Source organism: Triticum urartu, chromosome 5A, assembly GCF_056163025.1.
Source record: "Triticum urartu cultivar PI428250 chromosome 5A, HENAU_Tu73, whole genome shotgun sequence".
Lineage (NCBI taxonomy): Eukaryota > Viridiplantae > Streptophyta > Magnoliopsida > Poales > Poaceae > Triticum > Triticum urartu.
This window is the reverse complement of record NC_141877.1, coordinates 602,131,139-602,146,092: the sequence shown is the minus strand read 5'-3', so window position 1 is coordinate 602,146,092 and position 14,954 is coordinate 602,131,139. Positions and strand designations below refer to the sequence as shown.

The 14,954-nt window shown below is 48.6% G+C and overlaps 2 protein-coding genes across 2 annotated transcripts; both read left to right on the top strand.

Moving 5' to 3' along the window:
- Positions 1-1,886: 1,886 nt before the first annotated feature.
- On the top strand, positions 1,887-3,614 carry LOC147973244 (L10-interacting MYB domain-containing protein-like). Its single transcript, XM_087521994.1, has 3 exons — positions 1,887-2,159; positions 2,510-2,823; positions 2,911-3,614. The coding sequence occupies exons 2-3, from the start codon at positions 2,653-2,655 to the stop codon at positions 3,466-3,468; spliced, it is 729 nt and encodes a 242-aa protein (XP_087378120.1). The 5' UTR covers positions 1,887-2,159; positions 2,510-2,652; the 3' UTR covers positions 3,469-3,614.
- A 139-nt stretch (positions 3,615-3,753) lies between these two features.
- On the top strand, positions 3,754-5,213 carry LOC147973243 (protein ANTAGONIST OF LIKE HETEROCHROMATIN PROTEIN 1-like). Its single transcript, XM_087521993.1, has 2 exons — positions 3,754-4,519; positions 4,596-5,213. Exons 1-2 carry the CDS (start codon positions 3,799-3,801, stop codon positions 5,066-5,068), a joined length of 1,194 nt encoding a protein of 397 aa, XP_087378119.1. The 5' UTR covers positions 3,754-3,798; the 3' UTR covers positions 5,069-5,213.
- The last annotated feature ends 9,741 nt before the right edge of the window (positions 5,214-14,954 follow it).

The window sequence follows — 14,954 nt, the reverse complement described above, 5'->3', positions numbered from 1 at the left end:
GCAGCCGATTACGGACACAGCGCCGGCAGACGATCGACCGAGCGTTAACGGTGCCCAGGCGTGCACTGTTACTAATGTAATCATGCGCTCGCTCGTCGCCGAGCTGCGCCAAGGGCAAGGGGGTTCGTGGCCGACACGGGAGCACACGCACATGCGCGCGCGCTCCACGCCAGGGGCTAGGGCACGCGGCGCTGGCGCTGGCGCGGACGACCGGGAGATAATTGCAGGGGGGCGGACGGCGGCGGCGCTGGTGCTGGTGGCGCGACGACGACGGAGGCGGAGCCCATCGGCCATGTGCGCGCGCGCTCCACGCCAGGAGCTAGGGCGAGCGAGGCCCGGCACGCGGCGCTGGCACAGACCGGGAGATAACTCGCTGGTGGCGCCCGGCGACGTCGACGTGCGCCCGTGCCCGTGGCCGCGAGGCACGCACGCACGCACGCGGGCGCCGTACGTGCGCCCGCGAGGCTGATGGCGCGAGGTGGGTGCCGGCAACGTCGCGGCCGCGCATTGACGCGCGCGTACGTGTGGGCGTGTTGATTCGGCGAGCGACCGCGGCCCGGCAAGGCCAGTAAAGACGACGTACGTGGGCATGCATGCACACGCCCCAACTAGCCAGAGCTGTACGCCCGTGCGATCGACGTGAATGCATGTCCACCTGCGTACTATGTACTCGCTCCGTTTCTAAATATTTGTATTTTTAGAAATTTTAACAAATGACTACATACAAAGCAAACCGAGTGAATCTACACTTTAAAATATGTCTATATACATCCGTATGTGGTAGTCTATTTAACATCTTTAAAAAGACAAATATTTAGAAACGAAGGAAGTACGTATGTAACTGTATCAGCGCACGTAGTATGTACGTACGGGACTGGTGTACGCCAAATCATCCCTAGCCCCCTTTGACCGCTTGCTTGTATAGGATCGACGTGAATGTCTGGCTACCTGCGCAGTACATATGTAACTGTATTTGTACTAAAACCACGACGAGTGATTTAAAATGAAAAAAGTATGTATGTATGTACGCGCGGGACTTGTTCCGTGCGTGCCTGGCGGAAGGACCACTCACGTATGTACGTGTGCGTGGGCTTCATGCCCATGGAATTAGTCGCGGCCGATGCACGACACGCACACTGCGACTACATACATCACCATCGTAGTGGTACATGGAGAATTTTTGTGGTGTGTCGTCCGTACGGCGCAGGAATTGACATGGTTGTGCCTCGCGATCGGCACAAGTGTGCGTGTGTGTGGATGCTGTTTGTTTCTCTGCCACGCTTTCTTAGACCAGTAGTACTAGTCTCCACTTGCGATCAATTTCTTCGCCACGTCTTTCTAGCATGTCACCCTGGTTAGGACTAAGGGCATGTAAGTACATCCACGATGAGGAAACCCGGCACCTCAAACGCCCATGGACACGCCAGGGCATATCTGTAGACACTGACTGAGAGCATGCCTCATATTTGTATTTTGCATCTGCGTACGTATTTTATATCCGGCGTCTTATATCCATATTACATATGCAACGTTGATCTACTCTACGTGATCAAACAATGGACAAAAAAATCAGTTGCAAACGAACACAAGATCGGCTACAAAGGATATTAAGGACCCGTTCTGAATCTATCCAGCTTCAGGCTTCTGAAATTCTCGGAGTGAATCCGGCCCGAACGGTTTTCCGGAGAGAAGCTAGATTCTCGAAGCGTTACTGGGCCGTAGTGCAATTTGGTGGAGCGAGCTTTTCCCAGCTCCACGTTTTCCCGAAACAGAAGTTCCACTTATTTACGAGGAGAATGCCACCGCCAAGGAAAACGTTTCAGCCTTCTCTTCCTCGCTCGAACAGGTGTACCCATCCCACAGCGCACCATATCTCTTCCTCTCTCTCTCTCTTGTTCTGTTCCTCACGAAACCCTCACCGCCGCCGCCGCCCCCCCCCCTCCCCCGTCGCCGGCCGGAACTACTCTTCTGCGTACAGATCCAGCCTTCCCAGGCCTTGTCCCTCCGATTCCCTTACTCGCCGCCACCGTTCCCGCCGTAAGGGAGGAGCAGCGACCCCATGGGAAGGAGCAGCGCACCCCCACGCCATTGACGGCCGAGACGCCCTCCCGAGCAGGAGCAGCACCCCGGCGACCGAGCCCCCTCCCCCAAACCTCAACGTGTGCTCCCTTGCCTTCTTCCCTGTGTTTTGCATGGTAGTATAGCATTATTGGGTCCTATAGGTTGTATTGTTGATGCAAATTGGGTGCTATGGCTGCATAATATGTAAATGTTTTGTTGGCTGTGTAGTGCTATATGTGTGAAAGCAGCGTGTGTGTGCACTAGGTTGCTGATAATTGTGCAATTTTTATTCCTACTGAATGTGCTATATGTGTGAAAGCAACATATATGTGTGCAAAAATTTTGGTGGCTCTGTAGTGCTATATGTGTGCAACAATTCTGCCATGTGTGTAGTAAGTTGCTGCTGAATGTGCATTTTTTTAATAAGTTTACTCCTTTATATGTGAAGTGAGCTGCTGAATGGCTGCTGAATAGAGTGTTGAAAACACTCGGATTATCTCCGAGTTGTTTGCTGAGCAAGTGAAAGCCGGAAATAGGCCAGGCAATTATCTGACACCAAATGCGTTTGATGAGTGTGGAAAGCAATTTAAGATGAGAACTGGGCTGGACTACACATATACGCAATTGAAAAACAAATGGGACAAGCTTAAAGGTGATTTCAGCCTATTCAAGAAACTCAAGTTCCGGGAGACCGGAGCCGGATGGGACTATGTGAACAACACCGTGTCACAAGATGACGAGTGGTGGAAAAAGGCTAAAATTGTGAGTTCTCTTGCTGATGTATCGCATATCTTAATTCCTCTGTACCATTTTATTTACTAATAATGTGTTTTCTTTGTTTTATTACAGAACATTAGAGGTTGTGGCAAGTTCAAGAAGAAAGGACTTGCTAATGCAGAAAACTTGCGGGTTATATTTGGAGATATCACAAGTGATGGTACTGACCATTGGAATCCCTCTTCTGGCATACCTCCCCACTCTAGTGCGGCGGTGAAAGCCGCCATCCATATTGATGACATCGAAGATCTTGATTTGGATGACACCGGAGAAGAAGCATCTCAAGCAACACCTACTTCATCTAAAGTGAGGCTTGGGATCATCATTCCGGAGAAGAACAAGAAACCAAAGACCGCACAAGTGATGTGTGACCAAGTTACAAGAATTGGTGACATTGCCGAGGCTTCTCACTCTTCATTTCAGTCTTTCATGAAGCAAGATGAGGCAAACTGTGTGAACTCGGTCATGGATGAAGTCATTGCTTGTGGTGCAACAGTCGGTACCGATGAGTTCTTCATGGCTAGCGAGTTGTTTGTGAAGAGGGCTCAAAGGGAGATGTTTCTTTACATTCCTCTTGAGTCCCGGAAGAGTTGGTTGCGCAGGAAGTATGACTTGAAGTATGGGAACTAGTTTACATGTCTACCATTCCATCTATGTGTGATGGCCGGTTATCTTTTATGTTGAACTTGAAACTAGTGCTTGGTACCATTTCATCATTTATGTTGTTGAACCTATTGTGAGCTATTTATGAATGCATTTTGTGGAACCATCTTTTATGTCCATGTTGTTGAACCTACTATTTGCTTTTTATGAATGCATTGTGGAACCATCTTTTATGTTCATATTCTTGATCCAATTGGTGCTGACTTGTGTTTCATATGTTGACGGTTGTTTATTTGCAGATGTCATCGGATAGTGAAATTAAGTGATGATGACACTAATTATGAAAGAAAGAAAGCTATGGTTCTTCAATATCAACATGATATGATCATGCTTTATTCAGGTGTGTCATCCATAGTTGGGAGGTATTGTAAAAGTTGGGTCATGAAGGCCGATCCTAGGACATCTAGGTTGAGTGGATTTGAATGGTTGCGGGAGACTATTGGTACACCCGGGGAGACGTATACAATGTTGAGAATGAATGCAAATGTGTTCTTTGATCTTCATGACAAGTTGGTGGCGGAGTATGGCCTCAAAGAAACATGCTTTGTTACGACTTATGAGTCTCTTGCTATGTTCTTGTGGACATTGGGGGGGGGGGGTGAATCAAACAGGAGAATCCAAAACCGTTTCAAACATGGAGCAGATACAGTGCACCGTAAGTTCCATGAGGTTCTACAATGTGTGGTCAAGATGTCATCTCACTACATTAGGCCTCAAGACCCAAATTTTCACATCGTCCATGATAGGATTAAGCGTGACAAAAGGGCTTACCCTCATCTCAAAGATTGCATTGGTGCAATAGATGGGACACATATTAGGGCTTCTATTCCGGAAGGACCTTCAAAAATAAGGTACATAGGAAGAACCGGTGCAACAACACAAAATGTGATGGCAGTATGTGACTTTGATATGCATTTCACCTACGCTTCAATTGGACAACCGGGTTCTATGCATGATACAAGTGTGCTATTCCATGCAATTGAAAATGACAAGGACACATTCCCACATCCTCCGAAGGGTTAGTATTTCTTGTTATTGCAACTTATGTAACATATCCTCGAACTCACAATCATGTTTGTTTTTGCTTTGTGTAGGCAAGTATTACCTTGTAGATGCCGGTTATCCTAATCGAGATGGCTATCTAACACCGTACAAAGGAGAACGCTATCACGTCCCCGACTTCCAGAGAGGTGCACCTCCAACTACTCCTGTAGAGAAGTTCAACCGGATCCACTCCTCCAAGCGCAATAGCATAGAGAGAACCTTTGGTGTGTGGAAGATGAAATGGCAAATCTTGCTCAAGATGCCAAACTACTCGATTAGCACACAAAAAATGATTATTGCGGCTACCATGACACTACACAACTACGTTCGTCTCCATGACAAAGAGGATCTTCATTTTCTTCGGTGTGAGAGGGATCCGGATTATGTTCCAACTATTCCGGAGAGATACAAGAAGTATGTCATTCCTCCAAATGCATCGGATGTTTCAACACCGGCGGAAAGTGGTCCTAACATGGATTTGTTTAGACACGAACTAGCTACCGCCATTGCTCTAAGTTGGTGAAGTAATCATGCATGTTCATGTCTTTAGATGTGTGACCATTTTGATTTGCAAACTTTATATGCAAATTGACACAGTATGTTCTTGAAGCTTTTGTTGTATGACACATGAAAAAACGAGTCATTCATCTTTATTATAACTTGTCTTAACTGGGAATATTTGTGATATTATGAAAAATACTTATGTGTTGTACTTTGAACACTACAGTTCCTAAAATAGCTCTCTGGATATCTCTCTGTACACTATCTGTACAGCCACAAAGTCTCAGGAAATTGCTCCTCTAAAAATGGATAAGGATAGAAATACATTTGTGCTATATTTTGAACACTACAGTTATAAAAAAAGCTCTCTGGATAGCTCTCTGTACAGCCACAAAATCGCAGGAAATTGCACCTCGAAAAAAAAAGGATAGAAATCAGCCCAGCCATCCTTTCTCTATCTCCATGTACGCCTGTGGGCTGCACTTTGCCCCGCAATGGGCTGTTCCCAGCCAGCCTGAGCTGGGATGAGCAGGCCTGCAGGCCCACTAGCTGGGCTGAAACCCTGCTGGAGCGACTTGCGAGCGCTCGAGAAGCTCTTTTGCTGCCGAACGAATTCCAAGCGCCAGGTGAAGTGAGAAGCCAAGTTCAGAAGCTGAATCAGAGAAGTTTTAGAGAAGTGGAGAACAGGCCCTAACAAACCACATCCAAATGATCATCTTAGTTAGTCACCGGACAAGTTCTTTCACCGGCACAACTGTAGGCGTCCGCGTCTGAAGGAGAGTCTTTGTCGTCCGACGAGGAGGTGCAACTGTCACCGTTGTCGTTGTCGGAGTCGGAGAGGATGATGAGCCCCTTCATCCGACGGACCGCCCGGTCCTGCTCCCGCTTCAGCTTGGCGACCCGAGCCGCCTCCGCCGTTGCCTTCTTCGCCTCGCGTTCCGACTGCTCAATAGCAAGCCGGAGCGCCTTGACGTTCTTTCATCGGAGACGGCGAGCGTCCGTCTTCGCAACCGTTAGGGAACGGCGGTAGACTCATGCGAGGAGCCGCCTGACCTTGTCAGGGTCCTCCATCCCGCGGCGGCGGCGCACGGACTGCTCCGCTGCGTCCCTTTCTCGTGCACGCTGCCTCTCGCGGCGTGTGCCTTCGATTCCGGAGTGCGCGTGCGGGTCGGCGGCGTGCGGACTGCTCCGCCGCGTCCCTCTCTCGTGCACGCTGCCTCTCGTGGCACGCGCCTCAGATTTCGGAGTGCGCGTGCGGGTCGGCGTCGCGGGCACTAGCTCTGACCGCTGCCCGTGAGGAGGAGCAGCCGGCGAGGAATGGAGATGGCGCTGGGGCGGTGCGGACTGCGTTCTCCTGGTGTCGCTGCGCGCGGGCCGGGAGGGTCCAGCTTCGGCATCCGCGCTGCGCCGCCGAACTGGCGCCGGTCTCCACCTTGGACCGCTCCAGCGCAATGCAGAGGGCCATCTCCTCCTCATAGTTGAGCTCGGAGCCGGAGTCGCCGTCGGAGCTGGGCATCATAGTGGATGGGATCGGAATTGGAGAGGGAGAGGAGAGGACGGAGCGAGAGAGAGTGAGCTAGGGTTCGCAGCGAGGCGCACGGATTGGGGCTTTTGTGGGTAGCTATAGCGTCGGTGGTGGACCGGGCCTATCAGGCGGACGCGCCCGGGCCTCCCCATATCCGCCATGTATTTGGGCTGGATAATGAGAGGTGCTGGTCAGCCTAGGCGTTTGACCACGGCTTGAGAGGTCCGGTTGGGTCGTATTTTTTCTACCGGTCAGTGATCAGATAACCTGTCTGAATATTTGAGACGGGTATGAAAGGTCCAGATGCGGATGCTCTAAGATATTGACCATCGACTAACCACCAGAATGTGAACTGAGCCAAGGTCAGATGGTTAGGTTCACCCACCAGGCCACCGGGATGCTAAATGAGGGAGTAGTACATGTTTGATGCGTCTGTATCTTTAATATGGTTTATTTTACGGTCAATTACTTAAGCATTCCATGGCTGCATTCACTAGCTATTGTCACGCAGAGCAGAGCACTGCTTTGCTGTATGTATAATTGTTAAAAGCTCGAGTTCTGTAGCTGGAAGGAGGAGAGTTTCATGTAACTTGGTCTAAATTTTATGTCATAAGAACTATGTCGGGTTTTATATGTCGTGTTTTGCTGGAATGAGGAACTGCCGCAACAGTTGATGCTTTTAGACAGTGGTTCTGTGTACGAAGAAGTACGTGAATTTGAAGTGCTTTATGCGTGATTTCTGTTAGTTTTGCTTGTCTGAATCTGGTTTTTCATGTCCCTTTTTTACTTAAAACAAATGAAGGAACAATCATTCACCGACTTTCCCACATCTACAGACTACAGTGAACTTGTTGTTTCTCTTTATTTTTTTTGTTCTGTTTTTCTTTTTGGTGGGGAACATGGATTTTTTTTTCATGCCTATGTTTTGAATGGTTTGTTGGAATTGGACCTGTCCAAGAATCAGCTGACAGGAGATTTTCCAAGATGCCCAGAGGATGGTACATGGCTATCCATATCACATAGGGTCCCCATCACATATTATGTTCATTTTGGTTGTTTCTTGTCGATTCTAGTATCGAAGAATAACAAGTCATCAGGAAAATTCACAAATGTCCTCCGAAATGTCGCATCGTTTAAGTTTTCTAGACCTTTCTCGCAACATACTCCACATGGATGGATGAGAAAATGCCAAGCCTAGATGTCGGTTCCGCGATCAAACCAGTTTTGATCACCTTCCCAGGCAGTCCACAAATCTGTCCAGACTCCTCTACTTGAATGTGGCACATAACAACACATCAGGAAGCATACCTTCCTCTCTGGCGAGACTGAAAGAATCCGCAGGGAGCAAAAGTAATCTCATCAACGGCAGCATAATAACCGTCAAGAAAGACCGGGAGGGTCAATATTACCATTGTTCACAAATTCCGGAGGAAGTACTTTTGCTCGACGGACTTGAAAGAGATGTTCAAACGAGTCAAATCCAAGTGCCCATGAGGAAGATGAAGATGCACTTCCCAATGATACAATATCTTTCTTCCCTTTGTTCAGCAGGACTTTGAGGTCTGCAGTCCACGTGTAGTCGGCTTTTTGATCAGTTGTTTGACGAAGAGTTGTGTGCAAATGATTGTCATTAAGGCTGCCATGGTGAGAAACTTGAGAGGCCCCGCATTGTGAAGATTTTCTTGCACCGCACAACCTTATGGGGTTACTGAAGTGTTTTTTTTTCTGTGTAATAACATGATAAACGGAGAAGACTGTTAATGCCTCTGTATCTTTCACTTTGGCCTACTCCCTCTGCAAGCGATCTAAAACGTCTTATATTTGTGTATAGAGGAAGTATTTTAGAGAACGGTCAATTACTTATGCATTCAGTAGCTATATACTCCAGCATAATCTCTTACAGAGTAGAGCAGAGCACTGGTAGGCGGTTAGGAGTAGGTGTTAGTACTAACTGTCAAAAGAGGAGTCAAATTCTGTTGTCGCGGCCTGTTATCGCATGTCCTGTCCCGGCTAAGCAGTCACGGCATAAACCGGACCATTTGCCTGGATATATAGGTGCTTAATTCCCTGACCAGAAAAGTTGAAAGCCTACAAACCATGAAGAAACTGAGGACAAACCTACCCCCGTGGCTCCATCTCCATCACGCGCTCGCTCGCTCACTCACACCCAGCCACGTACGTGCAGGTTCTTACCGCCCGCCTTGTCGCCAAGCTTTGGCAAGAGGGTTTATGGCCTGGCCTAGACGAGCACGCGCGCGCTCCACGCCAGGCGCTAGAGCGCGACAGCGCAGCCGATCGAGCACGGACGCCGCGCCGCGCCGGCAGACGATCGACCGAGCGATAACTGTGCCCAGGCGTGTACTGCTACTGTATGTAATTACGTGCTCGCTCGCCGCTGATCTGTGCCAAGGGGGTTCGTGGCCGACACGGGAGCACACGCACATGCGCGCGCGCTCCACGCCAGGGGCTAGGGCACGCGGCGCTGGCGCTGGCGCGGACGACCGGGAGATAATTGCGGGGGGCCGGACGGCGGCGGCGCTGGTGGCGCGGCGACGACGGAGGCGGAGCCCATCGGCCATGTGCGCGCGCGCGCTCCACGCCAGGAGCTAGGGCGAGCGAGGCCCGGCACGCGGCGCTGGCACAGACCGGGAGATAACTCGGGGGTCCGGACGGCGGCGGCGCTGGTGGCGCGCGGCGACGTGCGCCCGTGCCCGTGGCCGCGAGGCACGCACGCGTGGACGTGGCGCCGTACGTGCGTCGCGAGGCCGACCGGTGGCGCGCGGTGGGTGCGTGCGTGGGCGTGGGCTCCGCGCAGGGCGCCGGCAGCGTCGCGGCCGCGCATTGACGCGCGCGTGTGGGCGTGCTGATCGGGTGAGCGACCGCGGGCCGGCAGGGCAGTAAAGGCGTGGGCATGCACGCGCCCGAGATAGCCAGAGCTGTACGTGCGTGCGATCGACTTGAATGGAATGGCTGGCCACCCGCGTAGTACACGTACTACGTATGTACAAGTGTGAAGTCTATTTTAAACTCCCAAGATTGTAGAGGAGTAATGCTACACGTACAAACAATTTACAAGGTTTTACAAAGAGGGTTAATTTGATTAGTCAATAGGTGGGGAGGCGGCCCATCCCCTCTGAAAATCATGGGGGGTTGGGGGGGGGGGGGGGGAGGGGGGGAGTTATTGCGTGTAACTCTTTGTATGTTTAGCATTATTGGATTGTAGAGTGCGACGTAAATTTGAGAGATGCTAGACTCACGGACTGGTTACGGGGTGATTATCATCGATTGGCTGAGAATTGGTTTAATGAGGCGGGCCCATCCGTGAAAATCAGGGGGCCAATTAGTGGAGGGGACGCGGGAGAGGTCCGTAATAGCCCATTGTTTTACTCCGTGCCTGTAGTATTATCGCGTAAATAAACCCTCACGTCTAAATCCCTAAAATCGATACCCTCTACTCGTAGATCCCCGTCAATCTAGACCCTGGATCCGTTTGGCGTATCAGGAAATAAATGATCCTGACCAGGATCTACCATTACTTTCACTGACTAGGTTGGCCCACCTGTTATATCTATCCTCTGTCCCAATCCTTTCAGATGTGTGTTCGGGTGTAGGCGGAGACGGCGCCACCTCGCGCCCAAGGTGGAGCGGGAGGACCACCACCAGAAGACAGGCACGTCTCCTCCGTACCGTGACTAGTCGGTGATGCACAAGCGGCAGTTGGCAGCCGTCTTCTTGCCGTCGGTGAGCTCCTTCGCGAGCATCTCACCACAGAAACGGAGGGGCAACTTGCACGTCTGCGCGGCAAAGCAGATGGGGGCGACACGGCTGGAGGAGCTGAGCGGCGAGAGCACCCCCGCGCCGGACAGGCCAAGTCCCTCGAGCACCAGCCATGTCGTGCGCCCCAGACTCAGGTCATCCCACACGGTCGCGCCCCGCTGTTGTTTCCCCGCTGCACGGGGACAAGCTGACGGGAAGGTTCCAGCTCACGAGCACGACGGAGCGGTCAGCGGCGTGTCGGTGTACAAAAGTAGGGGCTCTTCTTTTGACCCCTTTACTTGTGCACGGGCAGTCAGAGCCGCGCGCCACGGCCACACTTAGTAGGGTAGAGGAGGGAAGCCAGAAAGAAGCCAAAACACGAGGCAACCAAGGCAACGCCAAGACCAGAAGCACAGGAGAGCAAGAGGGCGAGGTAGACTGAAGGAAATATGCCCTAGAGGCAATAATAAAGTTATTAATTATTTCCTTATAATCATGATAAATGTTTATTATTCATGCTAGAATTGTATTAACCGAAAACATAATACATGTGTGAATACATAGACAAACAAAGTGTCACTAGTATGCCTCTACTTGACTAGCTCGTTAATCAAAGATGGTTATGTTTCCTAACCATGAACAATGAGTTGTTATTTGATTAACGAGGTCACATCATTAGTTGAATGATCTGATTGACATGACCCATTCCATTAGCTTAGCACCCGATCGTTTAGTGAGTTGCTATTGCTTTCTTCATGACTTATACATGTTCCTATGACTATGTGATTATGCAACTCCCGTTTGCCGGAGGAACACTTTGGGTGCTACCAAACGTCACAACGCGTTAGCCATAGTAGTAGAAGTAATAATTGGCGAGCAACTTCATGGAGACACAATGATGGAGATCATGGTGTCATGCCGGTGACAAGATGATCATGGAGCCCCAAGATGGAGATCAAAGGAGCTATGTGATATTGGCCATATCATGTCACTATTATTATTTGATTGCATGTGATGTTTATCATGTTTTTGCATCTTGTTTACTTAGAACGACGGTAGTAAATAAGATGATCCCTCATAATAATTTCAAGAAAGTGTTCCCCCTAATTGTGCACCATTGCGACAGTTCGTTGTTTCGAAGCACCACGTGATGATCGGGTGTGATAGATTCTAACGTTCACATACAACGGGTGTAAGACAGATTTACACATGCAAACACTTAGGTTGACTTGACGAGCCTAGCATGTGTATAGACATGGCCTCGGAACACAGAAGACCGAAAGGTCGAGCATGAGTCGTATAGAAGATACGATCAACATGAAGATGTTCACCGACGTTGACTAGTCCGTCTCACGTGATGATCGGACACGGCCTAGTTGACTCGGATCATGTTATACTTAGATGACTAGAAGAGGGATGTCTATCTAAGTGGGAGTTCATTGAATAATTTGATTAGATGAACTTAATTATCATGAACTTAGTCTAAAATCTTTAAAATTTGTCTTGTAGATCAAATGGCCAACGTAGTCCTCAACTTCAACGCGTTCCTAGAGAAAATCAAGCTGAAAGACGATGGCAGCAACTATACGGACTGGGTTCGGAACCTGAGGATCATCCTCATAGCTGCCAAGAAAGATTATGTCCTACAAGCACCGCTAGGTGATCCACCCGTCCCACAGAACCAAGACGTTATGAACGCTTGGCAGACATGTGCTGATGACTACTCCCTCGTTCAGTGCGGCATGCTTTACAGCTTAGAGCCGGGGCTCCAAAAGCGTTTTGAGAGACATGGAGCATATGAGATGTTCGAAGAGCTGAAAATGGTTTTTCAAGCTCATGCCCGAATCGAGAGATATGAGGTCTCCGACAAATTCTTCAGCTGTAAGATGGAGGAAAATAGTTCTGTCAGTGAGCACATACTCACTATGTCTGGGTTACATAACCGCTTGACACAGCTGGGAGTTAATGTCCCGGATGACGCGGTCATTGACAGAATCCTCCAGTCGCTTCCACCAAGCTACAAGAGCTTTGTGATGAACTTCAATATGCAGGGGATGGAAAAGACCATTCCTGAAGTATTTGCTATGCTGAAATCAGCAGAGGTAGAAGTCAAGAAGGAACATCAAGTGTTGATGGTCAATAAAACCACTAAGTTCAAGAAGGGCAAGTGTAAAAAGAACTCCAAGAAGGACGGCAAGGAAGTTGTCGCGCCTGGCAAGAAAGCTGCCGGGAAGAAGCCAAAGAATGGACCCAAGCCCGAGACTGAGTGCTTTTATTGCAAGGGAAGTGGTCACTGGAAGCGGAACTGCCCCAAATACTTAGCGGACAAGAAGGCCGGCAAAACAAAAGGTATATGTGATATACATGTAATTGATGTGTACCTTACCAGTACTCGTAGTAGCTCTTGGGTATTTGATACCAGTGCAGTTGCTTACATTTGTAACTCAAAGCAGGAGCTGCGGAATAAGCGGAGACTGGCGAAGGACGAGGTGACGATGCGCGTCGGGAATGGTTCCAAGGTCGATGTGATCGCCGTCGGCACGCTGCCTCTACATTTACCTACGGGATTAGTTTTGAACCTCAATAATTGTTATTTAGTGCCAGCTTTGAGCATGAACATTGTATCGGGATATCGTTTAATTCGAGATGGCTACTCATTTAAATCCGAGAATAATGGTTGTTCCATTTATATGAGAGATATGTTTTATGGTCATGCTCCTATGGTGAATGGTTTATTCTTAATGAATCTCGAGCGTAATGCTACACATATGCATAATGTGAGTACCAAAAGATGTAAGGTTGATAATGATAGTCCCACATACTTGTGGCACTGCCGCCTTGGTCACATAGGTGTCAAACGCATGAAGAAGCTCCATGCAGATGGACTGTTAGAGTCTCTTGATTATGAATCATTTGACACGTGCGAACCATGCCTCATGGGTAAAATGACCAAGACTCCGTTCTCAGGAACAATGGAGCGAGCAACCAACTTATTGGAAATCATACATACTGATGTGTGCGGTCCAATGAGTGTTGAGGCTCGCGGTGGCTATCGTTATGTTCTCACCCTCACTGATGACTTGAGTAGATATGGGTATGTCTACTTAATGAAACACAAGTCTGAAACCTTTGAAAAGTTCAAGGAATTTCAGAGTGAAGTTGAGAATCAATGTGACAGGAAAATCAAGTTTCTACGATCAGATCGTGGAGGAGAATACTTGAGTCACGAATTTGGCACACACTTAAGAAAATGTGGAATAGTTTCACAACTCACGCCGCCTGGAACACCTCAGCGTAATGGTGTGTCCGAACATCGTAATCGCACTCTATTAGATATGGTGCGATCTATGATGTCTCTTACCGATTTACCGCTATCTTTTTGGGGCTATGCTTTAGAGACTGCCACATTCACTTTAAATAGGGCTCCGTCGAAATCCATTGAGACGACACCGTTTGAATTATGGTTTGGTAAGAAACCTAAGTTGTCGTTTCTAAAAGTTTGGGGATGCGATGCTTATGTCAAGAAACTTCAACCTGAAAAGTTCGAACCCAAGTCGAAAAAATGCGTCTTCATAGGATACCCTAAAGAAACTGTTGGGTATACCTTCTACCTCAGATCCGAAGGCAAGATCTTTGTTGCCAAGAATGGATCCTTTCTAGAGAAGGAGTTTCTCTCGAAAGAAGTAAGTGGGAGGAAAGTAGAACTTGATGAAGTATTGCCTCTTGAACCAGAAAATGGCGCAACTCAAGAAAATGTTCCTGAGGTGCCTGCACCGACTAGAGAGGAAGTTAATGATAATGATCAAGATACTTCTGATCGAGCTCCTACTGAAATTCGAAGGTCCACAAGGACACGTTCCGCACCAGAGTGGTACGGCAACCCTGTCTTGGAAATCATGTTGTTAGACAATGGTGAACCTTCGAACTATGAAGAAGCGATGGCGGGCCCGGATTCCGACAAATGGCTAGAAGCCATGAAATCCGAGATAGGATCCATGTATGAAAACGAAGTATGGACTTTGACTGACTTGCCCGTTGAACGGCAAGCCATAGAAAATAAATGGATCTTTAAGAAGAAGATGGACGCGGATGGTAATGTGACCATCTATAAAGCTCGGCTTGTCGCTAAGGGTTATCGACAAGTTCAAGGGGTTGACTACAATGAGACTTTCTCACCGGTAGCGAAGCTAAAGTCCGTCCGAATCATGTTAGCAATTGCCGCATTCTACGATTATGAGATATGGCAAATGGACGTCAAAACGGCATTCCTTAATGGTTTCCTTAAGGAAGAATTGTATATGATGCAGCCGGAAGGTTTTGTCGATCCTAAGAATGCTGACAAAGTGTGCAAGCTCCAACGCTTGATTTATGGGCTGGTGCAAGCATCTCGGAGTTGGAACATTCTCTTTGATGAGATGATCAAAGCGTTTGGGTTTACACAGACTTATGGAGAAGCCTGTGTTTACAAGAAAGTGAGTGGGAGCTCTGTAGCATTTCTCATATTATATGTAGATGACATACTTTTGATGGGAAATGATATAGAACTCTTGGACAGCGTCAAGGCCTACTTGAATAAGAGTTTTTCAATGAAGGACCTTGGTGAAGCTGCTTATATATTAGGCATCAA

Bases quoted from the DNA above. Each gene is read 5' to 3' on its own strand.
- LOC147973244 (XM_087521994.1), top strand. From the start codon at position 2,653: ATGAGAACTGGGCTGGACTACACATATACGCAATTGAAAAACAAATGG. The intron at 2,824-2,910 runs GTGAGTTCTCTT...GTTTTATTACAG, and splicing joins GGTGGAAAAAGGCTAAAATT to AACATTAGAGGTTGTGGCAA.
- LOC147973243 (XM_087521993.1), top strand. From the start codon at position 3,799: ATGGTTCTTCAATATCAACATGATATGATCATGCTTTATTCAGGTGTG. The intron at 4,520-4,595 runs GTTAGTATTTCT...TGCTTTGTGTAG, and splicing joins ATTCCCACATCCTCCGAAGG to GCAAGTATTACCTTGTAGAT.